This window comes from Apiospora marii (genome assembly GCF_038362585.1).
Source record: "Apiospora marii strain CBS 49790 chromosome Unknown utg000011l_segment0_segment0, whole genome shotgun sequence".
Lineage (NCBI taxonomy): Eukaryota > Fungi > Ascomycota > Sordariomycetes > Amphisphaeriales > Apiosporaceae > Apiospora > Apiospora marii.
This window is the reverse complement of record NW_027117382.1, coordinates 5,008,524-5,033,337: the sequence shown is the minus strand read 5'-3', so window position 1 is coordinate 5,033,337 and position 24,814 is coordinate 5,008,524. Positions and strand designations below refer to the sequence as shown.

General features: G+C 51.8%; 7 protein-coding genes across 7 annotated transcripts; 3 read left to right on the top strand and 4 right to left on the bottom strand.

Annotated features, from left to right (window-relative positions):
* Positions 1-1,533: 1,533 nt before the first annotated feature.
* Positions 1,534-2,793, top strand: PG985_014745 (uncharacterized protein; the record flags this gene model as incomplete). Its single annotated transcript, XM_066834511.1, has 1 exon — positions 1,534-2,793. One exon carries the CDS (start codon positions 1,534-1,536, stop codon positions 2,791-2,793), a length of 1,260 nt encoding a protein of 419 aa, XP_066679251.1.
* Positions 2,794-5,085: 2,292 nt separating this feature from the next.
* PG985_014744 (uncharacterized protein) lies at positions 5,086-6,320 on the bottom strand (the record flags this gene model as incomplete). Its single annotated transcript, XM_066834510.1, has 3 exons — positions 5,086-5,497; positions 5,571-5,947; positions 6,171-6,320. 3 exons carry the CDS (start codon positions 6,318-6,320, stop codon positions 5,086-5,088), a joined length of 939 nt encoding a protein of 312 aa, XP_066679250.1.
* Positions 6,321-7,681: 1,361 nt separating this feature from the next.
* Positions 7,682-8,960, bottom strand: PG985_014743 (uncharacterized protein; the record flags this gene model as incomplete). Its single annotated transcript, XM_066834509.1, is given in 3 exon segments — positions 7,682-8,361; positions 8,373-8,801; positions 8,894-8,960. The coding sequence occupies 3 exon segments, from the start codon at positions 8,958-8,960 to the stop codon at positions 7,682-7,684; spliced, it is 1,176 nt and encodes a 391-aa protein (XP_066679249.1).
* Positions 8,961-9,648: 688 nt separating this feature from the next.
* On the top strand, positions 9,649-11,232 carry PG985_014742 (cytochrome P450; the record flags this gene model as incomplete). The annotated part of the gene is made up of 3 exons (XM_066834508.1): positions 9,649-10,729; positions 10,779-10,794; positions 10,842-11,232. The coding sequence occupies 3 exons, from the start codon at positions 9,649-9,651 to the stop codon at positions 11,230-11,232; spliced, it is 1,488 nt and encodes a 495-aa protein (XP_066679248.1).
* A 204-nt stretch (positions 11,233-11,436) lies between these two features.
* On the bottom strand, positions 11,437-12,230 carry PG985_014741 (uncharacterized protein; the record flags this gene model as incomplete). The annotated part of the gene is made up of 2 exons (XM_066834507.1): positions 11,437-11,870; positions 12,038-12,230. The coding sequence occupies 2 exons, from the start codon at positions 12,228-12,230 to the stop codon at positions 11,437-11,439; spliced, it is 627 nt and encodes a 208-aa protein (XP_066679247.1).
* Positions 12,231-13,908: 1,678 nt separating this feature from the next.
* PG985_014740 (Fumagillin dodecapentaenoate synthase) lies at positions 13,909-21,349 on the top strand (the record flags this gene model as incomplete). Its single annotated transcript, XM_066834506.1, has 6 exons — positions 13,909-14,308; positions 14,369-14,486; positions 14,538-19,143; positions 19,200-20,384; positions 20,443-20,838; positions 20,900-21,349. The coding sequence occupies 6 exons, from the start codon at positions 13,909-13,911 to the stop codon at positions 21,347-21,349; spliced, it is 7,155 nt and encodes a 2,384-aa protein (XP_066679246.1).
* Positions 21,350-21,711: 362 nt separating this feature from the next.
* PG985_014739 (uncharacterized protein) lies at positions 21,712-23,075 on the bottom strand (the record flags this gene model as incomplete). Its single annotated transcript, XM_066834505.1, has 5 exons — positions 21,712-21,749; positions 21,804-21,994; positions 22,072-22,481; positions 22,552-22,800; positions 22,884-23,075. The coding sequence occupies 5 exons, from the start codon at positions 23,073-23,075 to the stop codon at positions 21,712-21,714; spliced, it is 1,080 nt and encodes a 359-aa protein (XP_066679245.1).
* Between the last annotated feature and the right edge of the window lie 1,739 nt (positions 23,076-24,814).

Here is a 24,814-nt window from a genome sequence, read left to right as displayed (position 1 = left end):
GCGGGCGCTCTTGTTCAGCTTCGTAGCCCTCGTCTTGGCGAGTCGTGACGGTGCCAATAACCCGCTGCCGCAGAGTCTGGCAAGTGAGAGCAGCGCACACTGGAGCCGCGGAGTCCATGGTCATACATATTGCTCAATCACAGGCTAGTATCGTATGTAGCACAGTTTAATCCCGGAAGTGCCAGAGAGCAAATGGGTTGTCCCAATTGTAGGGCGGTGATATGACCAAACGAACCGAGGCCGCCATCTGAGAAGAAAGAGGAGAGAACCTAGTGACAATTTACAGCGCTGGACTTACTGTACCTCTGTCTGCGCTTCGGCGGCAAGTGATGCTAACGACCTACAACATGTGTGCGCGTAGCCGACTGGCCAGCATGGGATGGGTGGACGATGTTCAAGTGAAGGGGGTCAAGTGCTTCCTGTACGCAGCAGCTAGCTGTCGCATGAAGCCTACGTCGTTCCTTCGCATTAGGGACTCCACGCGTCGGCGGTTTCGTGATCCTTGAGCACGCCGACTGCAGCCACCGCAAATTCCTCCTGTCAAAGACTAGCAATAAGTGTAGACCACTGTTTGATGCCTTCTCAAGGAACGCAGCCCCAGAAGTGACATTAAGTAGATAACGGAATAACCAGGTTAATTGCCTGTGCTTTAAACATTCAATTGGAATAATCAGTAGTAAACGGCCGAGGTATGTATTCAATTACGCGAGTGTAATAATCGTTGGTTAGTCCGTTGTCTTGTTGAGGTCCCTACTGGCAGCCCCTCCCCCAGACTGGGCCAGTGGATTCTTAACCTTAGGCGATGCACGCACTTCACCAGACCCACATATCTACGTGCTTATGTGGATGCATTGATTACTAACATTGCTGTTTGCCCCACCTTTCAAGACGGATCAATTTTCCCGTGACTGCCTTTCCCATCAATCCATCCATCCATTCTACACATTCCATCTCCAACCTCCAATCTCCACCACGAATCAAATCAGAAACATCACTTCTGTACAGCAACATCTCAACATCAACATCACATCACGCTCAAAAGCCCTCACAGGCTCATTTGCCGCGTCTTCATCCGTGTTTCCATATCTCTGCTTCTTGTTAGCTCATGAGTATTCCTTGAGGTCGGCCGGATCAGTGGATTACGTCGAGCCTGTCTGCATTGCACATCGCAGATCACGGTTCCGACGCCCTCTGGTCAAGCTACGGCACCTCTAAGGGTATCTCTGACGCTTTCGAGGGTAGGATCTGGACCGCGCTGGAACACGTCGCAATCAATCTAGAAGGTACGCGTGTTCCCATTTTTCTGTTCTTAATTCAGCTCGCAGTATTCCTTGAGGTCAGCCGGATCAGTGGATTACGTCGAGCCTGTCTGTATTGCACGTCGCAGATCACGGTTCTCGGACGTCCCTCTGGTCAAGCTATGGCACCTTTGAGGGTACTTGTGATGTTGTCAGAATAGGATTTGGGCCACGCTGATCTTTCGCAGGCGTGTTAGGTCAGTATCTGTAGGCCCTCTCCCCATCCACCGCCAACATGTCAACGCGATTTGCACATTCGGCCGTCCTTGTGTGCGAAGCCCCCAGCAACCCAGTGGCAAGCGCCACCATTACTTTTCATGCAGAGACCACGAGCAGCCCGTCGTCAGCGTCAGTTCTTTTCACCTTCAGCATCGAGGCTGCCGACCGAGCGCCGCCTTCCGTTCAGATTACTGCCGATTGCATTTCATCCTTAACGCGCACGATACACGACCATACTACCCAACTGGTCGACTCCCCACCGCGCATGGAACTTGTGCGCCAGCTGCTCGGTAATACACGAAGAAATCTCCTCCGTCTTAATTTCCAATTACGCAAACATGGTCAACTCGTCAATCCGATTGATGAAGTCGAATCTGAACGGCAGAAGTCAAACGTCGATGCCATCGCGTTACTTGCCAGCACCTCGATTTTCTCAGTCTACATGCCGCACGATGCTTTGTCGAAAGCGACATACAATATCTTCTTCAGGGCCGTTCGCCCTTTCCTTGGCCCCGCTTTCGCAACGTTACCTGAGCGAGCCGAGCTTTACCACGCCAGCTCTCCACCTAAGTATGAGGACGGGAATGGAAACGTAAACGTAATCGGAAACGGAAACGACTCAGACAATGACACGGTTGCGGTGACCACGCCATCTGGTTACGGGCCGCCGGACGACGATGAAGAGCTTCCAGGGTACCCAACATCAGCGGCAGCAAACGACCGTAAACGCCACTTCCGCGGTAGCAGCGAAGAATCTAGTAACCGAACAACGCCAAAGCGAGGCCGATTTTGGTCGCCTGATGCACAAGCTTTCGTCGAGACAGAGTCTCCATCGCCGTCGATCAAGGTCAATCTGGATCACTCGAGTAACCTGCTGGCCGCCATCGAAGCACGGATGAGACTGCAGGACGAGCGAATCGAGAAGCTTGAGGCGGAGAACAGGCAGTGCAGCACTCGAAACGTAGAGCTTGAGCGCCATGTCGCGGAACTAGAGGGTTGCGTGAGGGAACTGCAAGGACTGGAGAGTCGAGTCGATGAGCTCGGAGAACAACATGAGGTACTGGAAGAAACTGTCGCCAACGTGGACGTTCATCAAAGCGAACTGGAGGCGGACTGCAGCAGGATTGGGCTAGAGCTGGCCGAGATACGAGACATATCGAGAGATGCGATAATCGACGAGATCAACGAGAAAGTGCATGAGTCAATCGGAGATGTCGTGGTCTTGTACCGAGAGGAATTGAAACGGAAACTCATAAGTACTTTACAAAACACCTAATCATTGCCATGGCTACCACTATGCTGCTACCCTTTGTCTTGTGCAAAGTCGGTTCCTTGTTGACTGGCAATGATGATGCCATAGCTTCTAAAATGAGAGTTTCAGCTTGCCTGCTCTCTGCATTCGCCAACTTCACTGTAGATCTCTGATGATCCGTGCTATTGATGGTAGCGAGCGCCAAGACACCGGACTAACCAAACAGCCAGGCTTCTCCCGACAGACAGCTGGCAATAGATCCAATAATGGAATAGGAGCAATTGGGCGATTACTACACTCGCGTAATTAAATACTACCTAGACATACCTCGGCCGTTTATTACTACTGATTATTCAAATTGTGTTCGAAGTACAGGCAATTAACCTGGTTATTCCGGCAACTACTTGATGTCACTTCTGGGGCTGCGTCTAAAGGTACCTAATGAACGAAGGGGTCTTGGATCATAAGTTCGAATCGATGGAATTACCAGGGACGAGATAGCCGACGGTGGGATAGTCGGCGGCAACAATTGCGAACTGGGTAGTACATGCAGGTGAATGACAGTACGAAGCAGAAATGTAGTACATGCTCTGCTAGTTGAATTCCCTCGATAATCTAGTACCATCAATTGAAAAACCCCGATTATGTTGTACGCGGCAATTGTGTTGATGGTTCCGGGCACTTCACGAAATCCTTCACTGCTTCATCACAAAGTCAAAGTACCTACTTGCTGGCTCGCCCCGATCCGGCTTGGTCCACTCACTTCAGCACCAGTAGCAAATCTTCCCTCTGTCCAGGGTGCCATCTGCCGTCGCATATCCCGTAGCCTCTTGCGGGTCGCGAAGGACAGGGCGTGGCAGCTAGTATGTACAGGCTGGAGCGGAGAGAGCCATATTCTCGTTGTTGTTGCCCGGGTCACCACGATGCACATGACGTGCGGCTATGGTTGGGTAGTAGCAGCGGTTCCAGTGCCCCCAAACATCTGTCTAGTAGCACAGGAAGTCTAGACCGGTTTGTCTTGGTGCGTCACGCTGTTAATTCTCCGCCGGGGCTCATCCCATCATTAACGATGGGGCCATGAACGAGTTCTTAGACCACGCCTCCATGCGGACATCATCCATCATCCGTGAACCACTTTCCTGCTGACACAGCCATTAGTTCAGATACACCCCTGTTGTTCATCACATATCATGGATCTACGAGGTATGGCCACAAACAATTGGCTCTGATGGTCGAGTTGGTTGGAACTGCGGCAGAAGCCGCCTCGGCGCGCCGGATGAGGTGCCTGAACTCAGGACCCAGAAAGGAAGCTGGCCCCGACTCTGGGCTAGACGACCGGCAACATGGGAACATACTGTACCTAGTTCGGCAGTTTGTCCGACTTGATGTTGGTTGAAAGGACGAGACTTCATTTCCGTCGCACGGCCTCAATGGCCCCTTATGGCATTGGTGTTGTTACCCCAATATTCTGCAGCTCTTCGAAATAGGAAATGGTAATGCGACTGCATAAAGACGAGTGAGACGGCCTAACGCAGCAGCAGTCGCATTGATGTTGGCGGGGATCTTTGTCGATCGATTATGGATCCGGAGAACATGCCGATACAATTGACGACTAATACAAGCAAATGGCCCCCAACAACCATGCCGTCCATCCCATTTGTGATGCATCCACAAACCACTATTGGACCTATACCCTCCACCACAATCCGTTCACCAACTAAATTGGATTCTCCAGGGTCTATCAATGGTCTCCAAGAAATAACATGATGAAGAGCAGCACCAGCCCAGCAAATGCTGCGACACCTCTGGCTCTATCTTTAATGTTTGTATTCAGCTGATTCAATAGCACTATCTCTTGCGGTACTATTGACAGGCTGGCACTAGAAACAGCATAATCGCAGACAACCCATTGGTTCTAAATGTATGTGACTCTACCTCTGGGTCAATGGCCCATCGTTTGGCTCATCAGTCCAATACGCCCATCCCCTGCGAGAACCACCATCTCCACCTATTCACCCAAGGCAAGTCATGTACGTATGCATATTTCCATCGGATATCAGTTAGATAAAGGATTGTGAAGTACTCAGATATCGTACATGGCCCGTAATGAAATAACAGAAAGAGATACTTTCTAAAAGCCTAAACTCGTCACCTACCCCTTTCCCCCTCCCTCCCAAGGTTTGTAAACCGAAGGGGACAAGACAAGCTTGGCGAGATAATGAGCGACATCACCCCTCAGAAACCCCTGGTTGCGGCCAATAAAATGAAGAATGGCCTGCTAAAGCACACCCATCTTCAACTGCCCAGGAAAGACACCTAGTTCCAGCTTTGAGGTTGCGAAACATTCCGTCCCTGGAAACTATGCTGCTCGAGGTGAACTGTACAACGAATCCCACCGTCACCGTTGTCATTCAGCCTGTCCGAAGGCATCTTTTGCCAATCACCGGCAGGGCCGCAATGCAATGCTTCCGCACTTGCCGGGCCCTCGTTGGTGCTCTTGGATGCTGTGGACCGGTTGATGAGAGACCTTGCCCACGATACAAACGACATTGAAGCAAGCTTTTCGCCCGCCGGGCGAATCAGTGGCATGCAAGCCAAGACGCAGCCTAGATGTGCCTCTATGGCTGTAAAGAGGAAAAGCGTCGAGCCTGTCCAGGAAAAGTCCGATCCACCAAGACCCAGCGCAAGCTGATAAAGTGCCACACGAGCTATCGAGATGATGCAGATTCTAGACAGCGAATTAGTCTCAGCTTCAATTCAGTCTTGTAGAGAGTGGGCTCAGGGCTCAAGGTGATACATACAATGCACCAAGTGCAAACATGATTGCGATCCCTACTTTTCTTCTTGTTGGCATTTTCAACCCCCAAAGCACGGTACTTGGGATTAAGGCAATGCTGGTATCAAGGAAGAAGTTGGTGGTATGTATCGATAGGTAGGCGCCATTGATATCTCCGCAGGTTCCGCCAACGACCAACTGGTTCCAGTTGGAGAGAGGTCGGCATAAGAGAAATACGGTGAGAGTTTCACCGACTGCCCATGAAGCACAGAACCCCAAAAGGACATAGCACCCGATACGGAAGCGGTGGTGAGAAGAGAACAGATGAATGTACAGGTGGAGTATAGAGAAACGAACGCTCGTCATGGCGAAACACCAGAAAAGCTGAATGGCCACGACAACCTTTTCCGAGTCAGCTTAATCTTGGGCTATTTGGAAGTCAATGAGTCTGGATTACCTTTCCAAATATCTCTGATATCCAAGGTTTATCGATGATGTCAGCTGCCCGTTGACCAAGTCCACCGTATACGACGCTACAGACAACACCTATTTCAAGAGCGGTCGAGAATATCTCAATGAAGTTAGCAATCTCTGGACTTTGACAGCCAAGTCAGGTATGACTTACGAATCCTGAAATGATGAATACGTCATGAGCAAAAAAGGATCTCTTTTTGATTTGTTGGGACCACACACGAAGGCCAATGGCAATGGCAGCCAGGACCTCGGTCATCATCGTCACACCAATGATGACTGGGCCACTAGTTCCTGTAGACATGGCGAACAAGTGAGTAGATGATGGTAGATGAATCAAAAGAGGTGGACACTAGAGGATATGAAAATCAAATCAAAGAATGCTGGCAGACGAGTAGATGGACCGTTGTAGCTGTATATAGCTGAATATGCTGATTGCAAATGAATCGGCGTCCTGGACCTATATGTCTCGAAGCCTTCAGACACTGAAGATACCAGTGAGTCCTGATTGAGTCAGAGGGGATATGGTGCTCAAAGTAGGCAGGCTTAAAGCCCATTCGGTACATAAGTGCCCATATATGCAAGAATGTGTATAGAAGTAGATTTTCTGTGAAGTACATCGGGGGCCGGATGTGAAAGAGTGTCAAGTTGGACGCAGCTCAGTACGTGGTTGCATACGCCCAGCCTGAGCAGTCGGACCACGTTTGACTGCCAACGGGTCGTTACTGATCTATTTCGAGCGCGCATAATTGTAAGGCTAGATGTACACAATTGACCGGTGATCACACCGAACGGGTGTGTAGCGTGCAACGCAGTATCGGAAGACCCCAAGAAGCAAAGCTCCCAATTAGGTGATCAGGCTGTCGTAGATATAACTTCAACCACCAGAACGAGTAAGAAAGTCGTGGATGTGGTCATGCAAATGCAGCAAAGGTTACAATAATGAATGCTGTGCCACACAGCAATTTGTTGGTTTTCGAAACCAGCCCGCTTCGCGCCAAGTCAACCGCTGTCAATCCTGCGCGGATCGGACCGGCCCCCTAAACTTCTCCAGCGCTTCGGGCGGGGTTCTGCATGTCGGCTAGCAATGTTTGGCCATCACAGTTACATTAGACGACCTGCCAAGTGGTCGGATTACTCCAACCCCGCATGTCCAATCATTGGTCTTCTGAAAACTCCTAACCGCCTAGACTTTCGGTGATGGGCTCTGGGTCACAATCTGTTATTCGATACTACAAGAATCAGGGAATATGTTACGTTGATCATCCTGTCAGACGACCGACCTGAATGTCTTATCCCCCAGAAGTGTTGTTGGGTCGTCGCGGAGATAGCTAACCGCATTGACGTCGACGCAGAAGTCCTCTCCCCTAACCGAGGCAGTTAGACAGTCTGGGAATGTTTCTGCATGTATCCCCCAACGCGTATCCGGGGCGGGCTCTCTCCAGTCACCCGACTTGTTTTGTATTCAGACACGTCACAGTAATTTATCGTTGGTAGGGTAGAGAATGGTGGTCAACCATAAGATTGGCATACGTTATGAAAGCTAAGTCAGACATCTCAACCAACAACTGCTCTTTCCGACCATCCTCTAGACCTCCCGTGAGGCCAACACGTTCCATCCAAGATCATGGCTTCGAATTCATAATAACCCGAACCAATGTCACCTTACTTCTTCCCACGGATCATGCGGAACAAGTCCCGTTGGAAGTTCGCATGCAATGCCATCACGGGAGGGTGCATGGGTGGGATGACTTGGCATACCATTGTTGCGCATAGCCCAGTCTCGTGATCGATGAACCATTGAGCACTCGGCACCCCACCCCACATCGTCATACCAGGCGTGAACCGCTCAGGCTCGCCCTCTTTAGCCACCATGCCAGCGAAGCTCCAGGTTCTGCGGATCGACAAGGGGACTGACATGCCAAGGAAAGCTGTATGCATAGGTGACTTGGCAATGTACTTGTTGAACTCCTCCTCCTGGAGCTCATCGAGCTGGGGACGAAACAGCTCCTCGTAGGACTCGGGCTTGAGAAGCCGCGAGTCACGCCGGAGGACGGCGGAGAGGAACGTGTGGTAGGCCTCGGTGGAACCGAAGAGCCCTCCGCCCCCAAGGCAATCAGTCCCACCATACATGATGTCAAAACCTGTCGCGTCAACCGCCGGTGGCTCTCCATTCCCGCCGAGGATACTGATATCAGCAATCCTGTCCTTCATGTGATCCCGCGACTTCGGATAGAAACTGAAGTCATCCGCAACGCCAAGGGGAGTCCAGATGCGGGCCCGCGCGAAAGCGTCAAGGGTATCACCCGTCACTACTTCAACCATCTTGCCAGCCCAGTCGTGTCCTGCACCATACGCGAAGCTGGTGCCAGGGGCAAAGACCAAAGGGAGAACAGATTTGTCCTCGACAGTAGGGCCTGTCCATGGCTCTTCCCCCGTGAGGCCCGCCACTTGCCAAGTAGCGGGTCAAACCAGTCGTACTCATGACCAGAAGTGTGGGATAGAAGCATCCGCAGCGTGATGGGCGTGGTGTTCTCTTCCAGGACGGCCGAGTTCTTCTCGTCGTCGAAGCCAGTGATGATGCCGTACTTCCCCATCCCGGGAAACATTGGCTTGACGTCACTATCTAGATCTAGCTTGCCGTCTTCCACGCATTGCAAGACGGCGACTGATGTCATGAGCTTGCCCATCGATGCCAGAGCGCACACGGTAGAACCAGTGAACGGGAGGTCGCGGCCCTCCTTCTGGCTAGCTACACCAATGGACTTGGAGTAGATGATGTTCCCTGTGCGCTTAGTCAGTAACAATGCCCCGAGAACAACGTTTTGTGCTATATTCCTGGCTTGTAAGGGCTCAATCGGTATTGGAGGCACTAACCGCTCTTGTCTCCCGCCATCACGGATATACCCGGAAGCAGGCCCGACTCAACAGCCTCCTGGTACATCTTGTCAGTTGTCTGTGTCATTGATGCGAACGTGCAGGAACAAATTGATGGTGATATAACATAAGCGGGCAATGTTGATCTAACTCGTGTAAAGGCAAGAACCGAGAACGCCCGATAACGGGTTCCCTTTTATAGACGATGAATGGCACCATTGAGGCAGTGACCAGGCAACAACAGTTGGCTGTAGGTCTGAACTTGCAATGCAAGGGGCCACAGTAATGAAGATGTGCCTCTCCTCAGATCCCTTTCCATTTTCCTAACAATACCCCAAGCGTACATTTTGAAATAAGTACATACCCAACCCCACATCACCCCTGTCGGTATGACCGGTTTGGGACCCCACTTCCCGAAATAGCTCACATACCACTTGAGGCACAAAGTCCAAGCAAGTTCTATCTATGGCAAGTAGCAGGTACGTTGGATGAAGGTTACCTAAAGTAAATAGGTACCAAGGCACGGATTTCAGTGTGGCCGATGAGGTCAGTACTTAATACCGATAAGTTCGAAATTCCAAATCCCATTCTCAATTGAGCTGGCTGTCAAGACATTGTGTCAAGACATCGACAACTCTCAAAGGCTTTGAATCGACAGCATTTTCTTTTTCCGACCCATTTCAAGTCGCCCCGACCCAAGAGGTATGGGCTTCGCTTGTCGAAACTAGCCAAACTCCAATCTGATTACCTGGACAATGGCGGGCCTCCTCATATTTTACGCCTTCGTTGCATACATCACGTACCTACTAGTATATCGCCTCTATTTTCATCCGCTTTCGGTGATTCCGGGCCCGAAGCTCGCGGCAATCACAGGATGGTATGAAGCGTACTTCCAGCTATTTCACAAAGGGCTGGGAGGCCAATACACCTTCCGCATCCAAGGACTTCACCGCCATTATGGACCCATAATCAGAATCAACCCCCATGAGGTTCATATTGATGACCCGTGCTTCTACTCATCGGTTTACACAAACAAAGATGAGTTGGATAAACCAGACTATCTGAAATGGCGGTTCGGGTCTCCGTCCGCTCTTTTCTCAACACCTCAGCACCAAGTCCATAGGCAACGCCGAGCTGCACAGGACCCATTCTTTGCCAAAGGCAAGATAGACAAGATCTCGCCGCAAATTCAATCTCAAGCCGACAAGATGTGTACCCGCCTCGCCCAGGACTTCATGGACATGAATGTGTCTGTAACGCTGAATGATATGTTCGCAAGCTACATCGCCGACGTGACAGCGAAGTACGCTTTCGACCGAAACTTCAAATACCTTGACGAACCTTCTTTCAACTCGCCTTTCCTGAACTCGATTCGTGCGCTCAAAGGAATCGCTCATCCTTGCACTCAGTTTCCATGGCTTGCCCGTGTTGCTGGGGCTATACCCGCTGCCGTCACCCGCGCACTACAACCATCGATGATATCTGTTCTCGAATTCCAGGAGGACATGCGCGATCTTGTACGAGAGGCACAGCAAGAGTTTCACAAAAAGACACTTGCCGATCGGACAATAATCCATGGCATTCTCAACTCCAAGCTACCACAGGAAGAGTTGGGTATGGAAATCTTGAAGGACCATGCAGTCAGTTTGATAGGTGCTGGAATTGCAAGCACTCAGTGGAGCTTGACAGTTGCATGCTTTCATATCATTTCCGACCCAGCGGTGTTGGCCAAATTGAGGCAGGAGCTGGACGCTGCGATTCCCAACCCTGATGAAATCCCGTCGTACGACAAGGTACTACAGCGGTTACCATATTTGACAGCTTGCGTCCAAGAAGGTACGTCGTCTCTATTTGAACCCTAGGCTTCCATACGAATGCTGATTAGGCCACGCATCAAAGCGGTGCGTCTTGCTTGTGGTCAGATGTCGCGGTCCCCACGGATTTCCAGAAACGCAATTCAATACGGCCAGTACATCCTCCCCCCTGGAACACATATTTCGCTTGATACATGGCACATGCATCACAATCCAGTGCTTTATCCCTCCTCATTTTCGTTCGTCCCAGACCGCTGGCTTGGTGACCGCGCTGCCCCCGCCCCCTACGACTCACAGCCATTGAAACATTACATGGTTTCATTCGGCAAGGGAACAAGACATTGTATTGGCATGAACCTAGCATATGCTGAAATCACAATCGGACTGGCATCTTTATTCAGAAGGTTCGACTGGGAGCTATATGATACCAACTATGAGGATGTGAGGATCGTAAGGGATCTTGTTCTACCAGACGTCAGGATTGAATCCAAGGGCGTTCGAGTCTTGGTAAAAGAACGAGCCTGAGGTAACTTTTTATAGTGGTTGAAGATGGCTGGATGTATGTAGCACCGCGATATTTCAGAATGAATGGAGAATCCGCTATTGGTTACAAACTTGGCATACTGAATTGGTGTATTTATACTTGCTGGGTTGAAGCTGGATCATCAAACCAGGATACCATTAGATTGAAGTAGAATCACCGCATTCCACCTCATAATGACCTTCATACTAGAGCAACCCGTGTAAAGCATCCTGCATAAAAGTGACGACATTGTCAACAACGAGACCGAGGTGGTCTTCGCCCAATATGTCCTCATGACCCGCCGATTCAACCTCGACACTACGTTTCTTGCAATCGCATCCCCCTCCCAGCTCATCGTACTGCTTTCTTTGCAGCTCGGGGTAGCTCATCTGGTCATTGCCAGGAATGACAAGAAGGACTCCTTGGTCAAGGCCAAGTAGCTTCCACAAGGGCCAGGGTTGCCACATACAGATCTTGTAGTAGCTCATCAAGGTGACGCGGTTGACATGCCCTGGAGCGATTGAACGTCCACTTCGGAGGAACTGGGCGTATTTCTCCCTGTCAATTCCGTGGCCAAAGCCCACAGCGTTGTCACCATGCTCGTTGACCATGGGGACAGAAAAGGGGGGTTCCCAAGTATCTGGGACTTTCGGTCCTTCATGCACTTCTTCAGAACTCGCATGCGCTGCTCAGGGGACTCAAAATCAAAGTCTGTAAGTGGTGCAACGGCTATCACGAGACGCACTCGTGGATCGAGTGCAGCTGCGGTCAGGGCCACTGCGCCGCCGAAGGATATCCCACACAGACCGACCTGATCAGGATCGACCGAAGGCAGGTCCATCAAGTGGGTGAGGGCATCTGAAATATCCCCAATAGCCTGTGGAGGATCGATATCATTCCGTGGTTGACCGCCGCTGTAGCCCGTGTTACGTGGATCATATAGAAGGATCGTGATGCCTTTGTCTTGAAGAGCTAAGGCAAAGTCTGGAAGATTCAACATTGTAAGAACACAGTTGAACTACGAATTGTGCGTTAGTTAGCGACCGTCAATCATATTGCTGGATGCGCCTCTGGTAAAGAACTATGCCCCTGAAACCCGGCATTTGGTGTCACAATTCAGTTACGGCCATAGCTGTATAGTTGGACTGAGAGCGCATGAGGGAAGTACGGCATATCCAAGAACTAAACTGGGCACTTACACCTGGGCACATCACCAGGCCGAAACCTTTCTGTCGAGCAGGATACACCCGCGCGTGCAGCTCTACACCATCAAGTAATTTGATTTTAGTCTCATTATACCCCATACTTGATAGCGAGTTGATGATGACTTGTTGTTGATAGATGTCAAACACGCCAATCTTGTCTCGAGACGTGATGCTAAGTGAGCAAAATGTTCAAGTTCAAAGTAAGAAGTGACCTGAGTTGGTTGGATCGATAGTCGTCCGTTTTCGTACTGCACGCACCAAGCATGTATGTACCTGTGTACCTCTTTTCCGTGTTTGCTGGATGTATTCCGTACTCCCTGGCCCTACCTATGCAGATTAACAAGCCAAGACATTTATTGGGTCTACGTTCTATTGCATATCTACATGGCACAGGACCAACCTGCCGTATTTGCAGCGCGCCGGGCCGAACGCATGTTACATCACTTCTGCAACCCATTGGATTGGGTAATGTGGGTAATCTACCCCTGTAAGTGGAGCTTTCGTGATCTATGAGCCTACCATCGACAATGAACGGAACTCCCGCGGAAGGCAATCAGCAGTTCTTATGCAGCGTGATAGCACTGCACGTAAGCGCTGAGGGGCTTGGGGGCGAGCGTTGCATTTGCTATTCTATACCTGCTCTACTTACCCCAGTGGGGTCCGGATTCGATACAGTGCGCGGGGAACTACCTCCCTTCCAGCTTGGCATGGGTAATGTAGCATTCGCGTCGATTGATCAATATATCACCACATGAGTTGCCGCGGCTTGTTGGAGAAACTTTCGACGAGGCGGTCAGCGCTTGCTCAGCCTGAACATGGGATTGCCTATTTCAGGTATATGTCCGATCCGTTCAAAGGGCTGTTAGGTCCTTCCTTCACCGAAGACGAGTCACATCAGTAATGCTGCATTACCGAAGCGGTTGGTTGGGGGCTTATACCACACGGCGATGCGGCTCGGTCAATACATTTTAGGACCCCAACTTACATCGTGATCTCTGCAAGGCGAAACTCCAGACCCTCTGAAGTCCCACACCGAGACTCTCTATTGTACTAGGCAGCAACAAGGTAGTGCAACGTGACACGAGAGAGGAGCCTGAGGACGTATCACTTGCCCTCTGACAGCTTCCTACCAACTGCAGAATCATTATTGTTCTTGCAAAGTCTGATGAGAACTTGTACAAGCCACCCTACGAGGGAGGTTATAGGAAAGAGGCCCAGAGGTATCATGTACTTGGAACTCCTTTTCTTCCCTGGAGTACGTCGAAGCCTGCTGTGAGAATTTTCCGCGTCGATTTAGTCACTACGTAGCGCCATCCTTCTCATACAGTTGTAATTGATATTAAGTTGAGAACGTCTCGCATCGGAGTGGTAGGACAGTGCTGTCGTCTTCGTCTTATAGTTTTGAAAGATATATCATTTCTATTCTAGCTTCCGTTCACCATTGTCTGTGGCCTCTTTGGAGAGATAGGTAAAATGACTCCAAATAGCCAGGCTCAAACACCTATCGCAGTTGTGGGCCTTGCCTGTCGATTGCCGGGCAGCTGCAACTCCCCCGAGCAATTCTGGAAGTTCCTGCTTGAGGGAGCCATTGCCGATTCCACACCACCTTCATCAAGATTCAACTTGGCGGGACACTATGATGGTACCCTTCGGCCCTGGACTATGCGCTCTCCCGGGGGCATGTTCATTGATGTAGACCCAAAGGATATAGACGCCGGTTTCTTTGGGCTTTCGCAAGCAGATGCCATCTCAATGGATCCTCAACAGAGACAGTTACTTGAAGTTGTTTATGAAGGACTCGAGAGCGCGGGTTTGACCCTTGAGGGCATCAGATCCAAGCTATTTTCCTGTGTGGTTGGGTCCTATGCATCTGGTTCGTCACTCCTCGCATCGCATGGGCCCCGAACAAGCCAGCTAACATGAACATTCCCAGATTACAACGATATACAGAGCAGAGACCCCGAAGACAAAACACCAAGCTACACTGTTGGGTCCGGACGGGCGATGTTGAGTAACCGGATCAGCCATTTCTTGGATATCAAAGGCCCAAGGTGGGTTTGACCTCCGCTCTGAGATTCAACAGCTGACTAACGGATGTTTAGTGTAACAATTGATACTGCTTGTTCAGGAAGCCTGGTGTCTGTGGATCTAGCTTGCAGGTATCTCGAATCAGGAGATGCAGATGGAGCCATCGTTGCCGGGTGTAATCTGTACATGAGCCCCGAACACAACATGGACCAACGTGCAATGGCGTCTGCTGCATCAACCTCTGGGCGGTGTTGGACCTTTGATGCCAGTGCAGACGGCTACATCAAGGCCGAGGCCATCAACGCGCTGGTACTCAAACGACTTGATGACGCCATAAGAGACGGTGATCCAGTTCGAGCAGTGATCCGGGGAACTTCTACCAACAGTGATGGGTGGACTCCTGGTATTGCTAGTCCCAGCGCTGATGCACAAGCTGTCGCTATACGCCGTGCATACGCCAGGGCAGGGATCGAAGAATTCCAGGATACGGCGTTTTTGGAATGTCATGGGACGGGCACTCCAGCAGGCGATCCAATCGAATGCAGAGCAGTGTCATCTGTTTTCTCGTCCTCCAGAACCCCGGACACACCGTTACTTATCGGCTCTGTCAAAAGCAACATCGGCCACTCGGAACCGGCGGCAGGTATATCTGGCCTGATCAAAGCCATCTTGGCGGTAGAACATGGAATCATTCCTGGAAACCCTACATTCCAGACACCCAATCCAGCGATCGACTTTTACGCTTCGAGGCTCTTGCCGTCAAGTACCACAGCTCCCTGGCCCTCCGGAATGCTTCGGCGAGCCAGCGTGAACTCCTTCGGCTATGGCGGTTCGAATGCTCACGCCATTGTTGAACACCCCAGCATCTTGCTACCAGAATACGAGCCAAAGGGTGCCACATCACAGGCTACTCAAGAAGACAACATACTTGGTGATTGGGACGAAGACGACTCCCGAAAGCTATTGGTATTCTCAGCTAACGATGAATGGTCTCTGAGAGCCCAAGTGAAGGCAATCGTTCGTCATCTTGCAAACCCAGCGACGACCCTCCAGCCCGCCGATTTGGCGTATACCCTGGACAAGCATCGGACGCGGCACTTCCACCGAGGATACGCTATCTTTGATGGGTCGACGCTCAGAGAAGAAGACTTGGTCTACGAAAAGCCTCGAAGCATTTCCCACATTGGGTTCGTCTTTACCGGACAGGGTTCCCAATGGCCGCAGATGGGTCGAGATTTGATTCAAAATTTTCCATTAGCAGAGACCACCATCCGCCGTCTGGACAAGGCGCTTCAGACTATGGCTCAGCCTCCTACCTGGACTCTCATGGCTGAGCTCGTGCTACCACGGTCGGCAGAGCACCTGCGTTGCCCAGAGTTCTCCCAGCCGTTGGTGACTGCTCTCCAACTGTGCCTCCTGGCTGTCCTCAAGGATTGGGGCTTATCTCCTTCCATGGTCGTTAGTCACTCCTCTGGCGAGATCGCGGCCGCGGTGGCTGCCGGTCGACTGAAGGAAGAAGACGGGATTCGAGTCGCATACCTCCGGGGGAAAGCAGCCAGTGACATGCAACGGCCTGAAAACAAAACTTGCAGCGGCCAAGGAATGCTGGCTATTGGGCTGGGATCTAACGATTGCCAACGCTATATGTCTCACTTCCCGCAGGTGACAATAGCTTGCCACAACAGTCCCAAAAGCATCACCCTATCTGGAGGTCTCGATGAGCTAGAAGCCGTCCGGGATGCAATCAAGGCGGACGGTCACTTTGCTCGGTTGCTCCAGGTAGACCTTGCCTATCATTCTGAGTACATGGACACAATCGCTTCACGCTATAGAGACCTTCTCGAAGAGAATAGCCCATGCCTAACACCAAGCCGCACCTTCACCGAAGTCCAGTTCTTCTCCACGGTATTGGGTAAACTCCATCAAACCACTTGCGACATCGACTACTGGGTCGCGAACATGGTATCCCCAGTACTCTTCGACCAAGCGGTATCTGCCATGATCAACAACGGCGAACCAAACTTCTTGATCGAAATTGGGCCCAGCAGCTCTCTCGCCGGTCCCATCAATCAGATCAAGCAAGCATTGAGCGACGGAGGCGTTGTCACAGAGTATTCGGCATCGTGGTCTAGAGATAGTGACCCCACTAGAACCCTTTACAACCTGGCCGGAAAGATTCATTTACGCGGAGTCGACATTGACTTGCTCAAGGTCAACGGCCTGGATTCTGACACCAAACATCGGACGATCACGGACCTTCCAACGTATTGCTGGAATCATTCTGTCAAGTACTGGCACGAGAGTCTTTCCAGCCATGATTGGAGATACAGACCGTTCCCGGTCCATGACCTTCTGGGGAGCAAAGTTCTTGGCACATCATGGGAGATGCCATCTTTCAAGAGAACATTGCGCTTGAAAGACGTCCCGTGGCTCAAGGACCACACCCTTGGAACCGAGGTCATTTTCCCAGCCGCGGCTTACCTATCAATGGCCGTGGAGGCAATGTTTCAGACGGCTCGGTGTGCGGGTGTTGAGGGGTTCGCCGACGTCAATGACGTTTCCCAGGCTTCGTACCGGCTTAGAGATGTTCGACTACTCAGGGCGCTAACCCTTGACCACGACACTGACACCTATATCTATCTTTTCCTCCACCCTATTCATCAACAAAAAGATAGCTGGCACAGGTTCAAGATCTCTACTCTTCGAGGTACTGCGTGGACGGAGCACTGCAATGGACTCATTCGGCCAGTTCTCACAGCTGCCGAGGAACACCCCACCCTTGAACCACTTCAGCACCAGTCATCGTCGCAACCATGGTTCAAAGCAATGAAGGCCGTTGGATTCAACTTTGGCCCATCTTTCCTTAATTGGACAGAGGTCGAGTCGGTTCCTGGGAAGAAATCGAACAGGGCCAAGGTCAGCTTTCCTCCACCCAGCACCTGGGACGGGGAATCGAAGTATCCCATTCACCCAACTCTCTTCGATACTTTCTTGCAAGTCGCCATTCCATCTGTGTATGAAGGAAATAGAACTTCGATCAATCAAGTGCTGGTTCCTCGCCTCATCGATCAGATGATCATCAGTCCAATATCAGGGGTACCCCAGAATGCCATCACGGAGTCACACTCCAAGTACTCCGGTGGGCGGCCTGATAAAGCAGAAAACTTCTCATACAGCACAACTGTGTACGACGAGCTGTCGAAAAAGGTGCTCACGAAGATTGAGGGCTTACACTACACTGACCTGCATCTCCCGGGACCACAAAAGGCAGCTCAGATATACATGAGATCGGAATGGAAGCCTGATATCACATTACTCCATGGTGTTGATATCAACTCTTTGCCCAATGCTGGTAGAGAACTTGACGTTCTGTCAAGCGGACTTCGTCTCCCATGCGATGCAACGATGGTTTTGTTGCTACTGAAGCACAAATTGGCGGCCTCGTCGGTACTGGATCTGGACTTGACCAATGACAGCGAATGTGATGACACTGCTATCTCCGAGGCTGAGCTCAAATCGCAGCTTTCGAGCCTCTCCCGATATGTATTTGCTTCGAGTACCAAGGAACATTTGCTCAGTGCTCAGAGGCGCCTGAGTAATCTCAGAATGACCGAATTCCATATGTACGACGGCATATCCCAAGGAGACAACATCTCTGTCTCTGGAGCCAAATTCAACATGGTATTCCTTCGCACACATGCCACAGGGGTACAAAATCTGGAGCGTGCTATAAACAATGTTCGGCGGTTCTTGACTCCGACCAGCTTCTTGGTGTTAGTGGTGGGGCGACCCCTTCGCAACGCCGTTCAGTTGGGCGCTCAAACTACGGCGCCCATGGACATCATCGACGCTGTACTCCCCTTGACAGGCCTGATTTTGCAGTCGCGGTCGAGTTCGCGTCCTTTCACCTCTACGGACTCATCTGCTGTTTTTCTTTGCCGTCCTGATGAATCTGCCTTGAGCCAGAGCAAAATCGATTTTGTCACGGTGGACCTGTCAAGAGGATCGTCTCACTGCTCGAGATTGATCCAGTGTCTGAGAAGCCTTGGGTGGGGTGGTGCTCTCGTTAGCATACAGGAGGCGGGTATCCAGCCTATCGATACCCCTCTCCTCCTTATCGATGATCCAGAGAGTCCGCTATTGACCACCATCGATGAGCGCGACTGGGCTGACCTAAGGAAGGTCATGACAGCGGGTCGCAAGCTACTCTGGTTGACCTCTGGGTCACAATTACAGGTATCCACACCGTCGAACGCTGTTGTGTATGGCTTTGCGCGAAGTGTTCGCGGCGAGGAGCCGACACTGATGCTCAAGACGCTGGACCTTTCCACATTCACGAGTAGGGATGCCGCCCCCTGTGTGTTGAGGGTGATGGGAACTTTCTCCAGACTACTCCACGAAGAACACGGGAACGAGAACGAGTACTGCGAACAAAACGGAGTCGTTTATATCAACAGACTTTGCCCAAACGAGCGGATCATCGCGGCCGCTGGCCAAAGTCGGATCGGGAGGCCTCTAATAAATATGCTGTTACACCGGAACCCCAAAACAGTCCGAATGTACTGTGAACGGCTCGGAGCTATGGATAGCCTCCATTTCAATGAAGTGGCAAGCCAGCCAAGCACAATAGGGGAGGGCGAAATTGAAGTGGAGATAAGGGCCACTGGGTTGAACTACAAAGTAAGTAAATACGGCCCACAACCTGACTGGAGAGCCCCGGAGCTGACAGTGTACAGGACATTGCAGTAGCATCAGGCATCGTACCCGATGACGAGCATATGCTCGGGTCTGGCGGCGCGGGCGTCATCAAAGAGGTTGGCAGTAAAGTGACGTCGTATAAGGCCGGGGACCGGGTTCTGCTGCATGATAAAGGATGCTTTGCCAATCGCCATCGTGTGCCGAAGGAAAACGTGTTTTTACTCCCAGACTCGGCTTCATTCGAGGAAGCAGCAACGTTGAGCGTTGTTTACTTCACGGTGGTTTACGGCTTGATAGACCTTGCCCGAGTTTGCAAAGGACAGTCGGTCCTTATACATTCTGCCGCGGGTGGTGTAGGCATCGCCAGCATCCAGGTGTGCCGGTATCTCGGGGCCGAGATCTACGCGACCGTGGGAAGCGACGAGAAACGCAGGTTCCTGGAAAGCCACCAGGGGATCCCGCCGGGCCGCATCTTTAACTCTCGCAACATTGATTTCGCCGCAGGTATCCGTTCGCTAACGGATGGCCGGGGCGTCGATTGCGTGATCAATTCCTTGACGGGAGACCTACTCGACGAGTCGTGGAGGCTTCTAGCGGACAATGGCACGTTCATAGAGATCGGAAAACGGGACATACTCGACAGGAATTCCCTATCAATGGAGCCGTTCAACCGCAATTGCACATTTCGGGGCGTTGACATCTCGAAGCCGAGTATCCTCTACAACCCCCCTTTGGTCGAAAGGATCCTCCAGAAGATACGAAGTCTCTGGGTAGAAGGACACATCAAACCCATATCGCCGATGAAAGTCTTTTCTTTTGCCAACATACCAGACGCGATGAAGCTACTGCGCTCGGGAAAGCATATTGGGAAGATTGTCATTTCGGATGGCGATGTTGAAGATATCGAAGTACCCATTCGCCCTGCCGCATTAGCCCCGACCTTTGATCCTCAGGCTGCTTACTTGATTGTCGGTGGTCTCAGGGGTCTATGTGGGAGTCTTGCCGTGTACTTGGCTCGGTCTGGAGTCAAAAACTTCATCATCATGTCGCGTAGTGGTGCGGGAGACGACCGATCGCGCCGCATTATTCGAGACTTGACATCCATTGGGACAGCAACCAGGGTCTGCAGCGGAGATGTTTCAGTGTTTGATGATGTAGTCGATGTCTTCCGGAACTCGTTATTGCCCGTAAGAGGCGTCATTCAAGGCGCCATGGTACTACGCGTAAGTCACAAAAGCCATGAAGGTTTGGTAAAACAATTGCGCTGACAGTTGATACCAGGATAAAACATTCGAGTCCATGACTGTCCAAGAGTACCACGAGGCGTTGACATGCAAGGTGACAGGCACCTGGAATCTCCACCACGCCGCCGCGCAGACGCAGCACAGTCTTGACTTCTTCACCATGCTCTCTTCCATCTCGGGCATCGTCGGGACGGCCGGCCAGGCAAACTACTGCGCCGGAAACAGCTTCCAGGATGCCTTCGCGCAGTATCGGCACTCCCTCGGCTTGCCAGCCCACACGATCGACCTGGGTATCGTGGAAGATGTGGGCTACATGAGTGAACACCAAGACCTCACAGACCGAGTGCGCAGCCGGAGCAAGCTCCCTGGGATCAGCGAGCAGCAGTTACACGAGATACTGAAGTTCTCTATCCTCCAGCAGCAGCAGCAGCAGGTACCCCCAAGAAGCCGATGGGGGTGGATGTGGCGGTGGAGGCCTCGGGAGCAGCGCCCAGATGATTACGGGCCTGCCCTACCCGCTCCCGCCCGACTCGCCTGTGCTGCAGAGCGACATGCGCTTCAGCTCCCTCGCCGTCTCCTCGACGCTCGCCCACTCTAACCCATCCGACGCCGCAGACTTGGCGGGCGGGGACCCTGCCGACAGCGAACTGCGCGTCTTCGAGGCCATGCGGAAGGCAGGCGTGCCGGCGGACAAGCTGGTGCCCGAGGTGGTTCGGCTCGTCGGCCGGCAATTTGTCCGGTCGCTCGGCCTGACGGCGGACATGGAAGAGTCGAAGCCGCTCAGTAGCTTCGGCATCGACTCGCTGGCCGCGGTCGACTTGCGGAACTGGGTCAAGGTCCACCTGAAGACGGAGCTGACGACGCTGGAGGTGTTGAACTCGGAGAGCCTGGGGGCGCTGTGCCAGAAGATTGTGGGAAGGATTTTGGAGCCAGAGAAGAGCTGATTGCTGTAGTATGGAACATAGTCACCTAATCGCTTTTCCATTACCGAGACGCTCAAGAGATTGAATTGAACGATGTGTATACGAGAATACACTGTACATGTTTAGATTAATTTTTCCTGGATGTTGTGAATGTTTCTCTGATCGCCATAAAGATGTAGATACGCTGTCTGCTTAGTTGGTAAAGAGCTCTAAGCTACCCCGCCTAACACCCTAGCACCCCAGCGGTTAATCCGAATCAAGTTTCCACCCTGAACTACAGCTGTCGACGTCTTGACTTCCAAAAGAACGACCACCAATCCATGCAAATCACTACTGGCATCTGATAAGAGAACCTTGGAATAGTGTGGCCTTGATTGAATCAGTTAGGCCACCTTGGTGCCGCCAGGAAGTTCAGAGATCCCTAAAGTCCATTGTCAGTTGATTGGCCCTGCAGGGTAAATGTTAATTGACTTACAACCGCCGGAACCAACGTCTTCCTTGGCCTGCTGCGACTTGGTGCATGCAATGGCGTCCTTGCCATCTTGGATCGTCAGGACCTTGTCGCAGTATTCGCTACCGCAGGTCTTCCCCAGACCGTCCATGGCGCGCTGAAGAGCATCGTCTTTCCAGCCAAACAGATAGTCGCCATGGGCACCGTAGCCAGTACTGAAAGAACAAGAAAGGGTCAAATAAGCTATCCGAAGAAGTATTGTTGGGGCGCAGTGGTAGAGGAGAGAACTTACGGGTCACCAAAGCTGTACACGAGCGGCTGCTTCCCGTCCTGCCAGTACCTGGCGTCGTTGAACTGGGTGGTGTCGAACATGATCTCGTACATGACCTGGGGGATGCGCACGGGGTGGGTGCTGGGGCAGCGGTCGCCCGGCAGCGCCAGGCCCGAGGGCGCGTAGGCGACGTGGCTCTGGTGGTCCGGGCTGTCGACGTTCACGCCGTCCCAGCACGACGGGAAGATGATGGTGGCGCGGATGCCGCCGGGGCAGGGCGTCTTGGGGAACGTGGCCGTGTCGCTGCGGTCGCACGGCGCGCCGGCCCCGCCCGAGACGCGGTCGGTTTTCGCGAGGCAGCGGTGGCAGATGCCCGGGGCCATGCCGGTCTGGCTGCGGAGCATGGGGTTGCCGGCGAGCATGCGGAAGCCCTGGGGTTACGCGGTGTTGGTGGGTTTGGTTGCGAGGAAAGAAGATGACAGGGGGTGTGGAGGAACTCACCACCGGGAATGCGGTCACTTTCATGTTGCGTCCGGAGAAGGGCAGCATGTAGTAGACGGTGAGACCGCCGTCTTGCGGCAGGAGGGTCCCGTTCAGGCGGCCGTTCGCCATCTGGGGGACGCGCTTAAAGGTGCCGTTCTCGGGAGATTGGAAATACATTGAAGCGGTCCAGTAGTTGCTGGTATCCTCTTTGTAGATGCAAGAAGTGCAAGTGGACTGGGCGGGCGGGTCGATTGTGTTTGGGTCCATCTGCGAATCTCAGTGCCATTCTAGTTACCTTCGATTGATTTCCCCGATTTTTTTATCGATCGCCGAGTCCATGGTAGACTTACCGTGACGTTGAAAGAGTTGCCTCCCACCACCTGATGCACGTGCGGTGACGGATTGAGCCCCGGGGCGACCAAGGGGTCTACACGCTCGACGACAAGCTGCGAGCAGCCGAATCGCAGGAATGACGCGGAGCCCAGGCCCTGGCCTAGGATACCGTCCGCGAAGAGCGCGGTGGCTACGAGGCACTGCCACATCTTTGTCAACTGTGGTCGCAAGATGGCAGATAATTAGATCTCTCAAGGCGTAGAATCAAGTTACAGAGTGTTGGGCTAGAAACGGTGATCTGCAGACCTTCAAACAGTACCATGAGAGGGAACAGGAGGTAGGCCATTGTGATATAACAAACCCGGATCTACATGCCCAAATGTCTGCCAATTCATGCAGGATGATAACGTAAAGGGACGTTATCGTCTACTGACTCCCGATATCCGCATCCCCTCGGCATTCTGCCACCGCAAGCACTAGAATGCACCGCGATATATTGCAATTTTGACTCTGCAGTGCTATTGGCTACATCACCTGAGGAGAGAAAAGGCCAAGTCTGGTTCGACCAATGAATCAAGCCGGTTGTGTATTTAGCCAGTCACATCCAGCAGATCTGGAATCTGCGCGCTTTTGTCAATCGAGAAAGACATGAGTTTCGGCAGTTGGTGCTCCATTCCAATTGCACTAGGGGGGCAATGGCCGCTGCAGCCAGCGCTCCAGTCCGCCGCTTAATGGGTAATGTGAGTTACGAACTCAATTAAGTACGTAGCATAGGAGGTTAGGTACTGCTGCGCCTAGAGGTCGTCTTGGGAAGGAAGACTGGCAATTTAGCGCACCGCCGCATTTGACTTGCTAAATAGACAGGAGGCTCAGGTCGCATTAAGTATTTAAAGAACAGCCACCATACGTACGCACAAGAGAATCGCTGCATGAGTTGCCTGAGAATAGTTCTATTAATATAATTATAATGAAAGACCGTATGAGTCCGCGTCCCGCTGGTCTGTAAGAGATGTCAGGTGTCGCTAAATACCACTCGGTATTGGATCCGGCATGTGAACTGTCCTTCATGTACAGGTCAGTATGCTGGGTCGAAGGCTCTGGGGTCGCTTACTGAAAGGAATATCAGACTCAATATATAAGAACTGCAGTTCTCTAATGCAATCCACGATGTTAATAACCCCATCTCATTGCTGTCCTGTGTTGAGGCTGTGTCCAATAATGTCGACCCGTGGGGCTGGTTCGACTGAGCTTCACGACAGATAGGACATAATAAGTACAACAGACTTGTACCATGCTATATATAGACCATCAGGTCCGAGTGCCCCTATAACAGGCGAGGGAATGATGAGCTTGCGTAAACAGTCAGAGATAAGCTTGACCATTGGAAACCGGGAAGGGCACCCGCAATTCTTCCGATGCTGTACTCCTACGTCTGGCGAGCCCAGTGGCTGGCATAGCTCTAGACCTTCAAACACGATCTCAAAGCTTCGGATGTGGTGATCCTAGACCGAAAACGAATGGCTTTGGAGGCGGTATGTGGAAAGCTTCGTGCAGCCCTTTGGGCAGTGAGGCCCCTTTACCTAAGCTGAAGAATATACCTGAAATTGCACCGGAAGATATCTTATTCCACGCTGCAAACATCATATATCCTGTGAAGCTATTACCGACACACCACATATTTGAGGAATTGCCAACAAGAAGGAATGGGATTGTACATATCTCAATCGTATGGGAAGCGCCAGCTACCCGCTAGTATGCACCCGCTAGGGCCCTAGTGCCCCTAAAGCCTCCGGTCCCAGATTAAGTACGATAGTAGGCAAAACCTAGTATTGCCTTCTGGCATCCTTTAGGGGTTCTAGGCGTTCGACGGTATACGACGGGGGCTTCTGTATGTCTTGGCACAGCTTGAAGGATATAATACCTTTGTACATTGCCTTCCTCCTCTCAC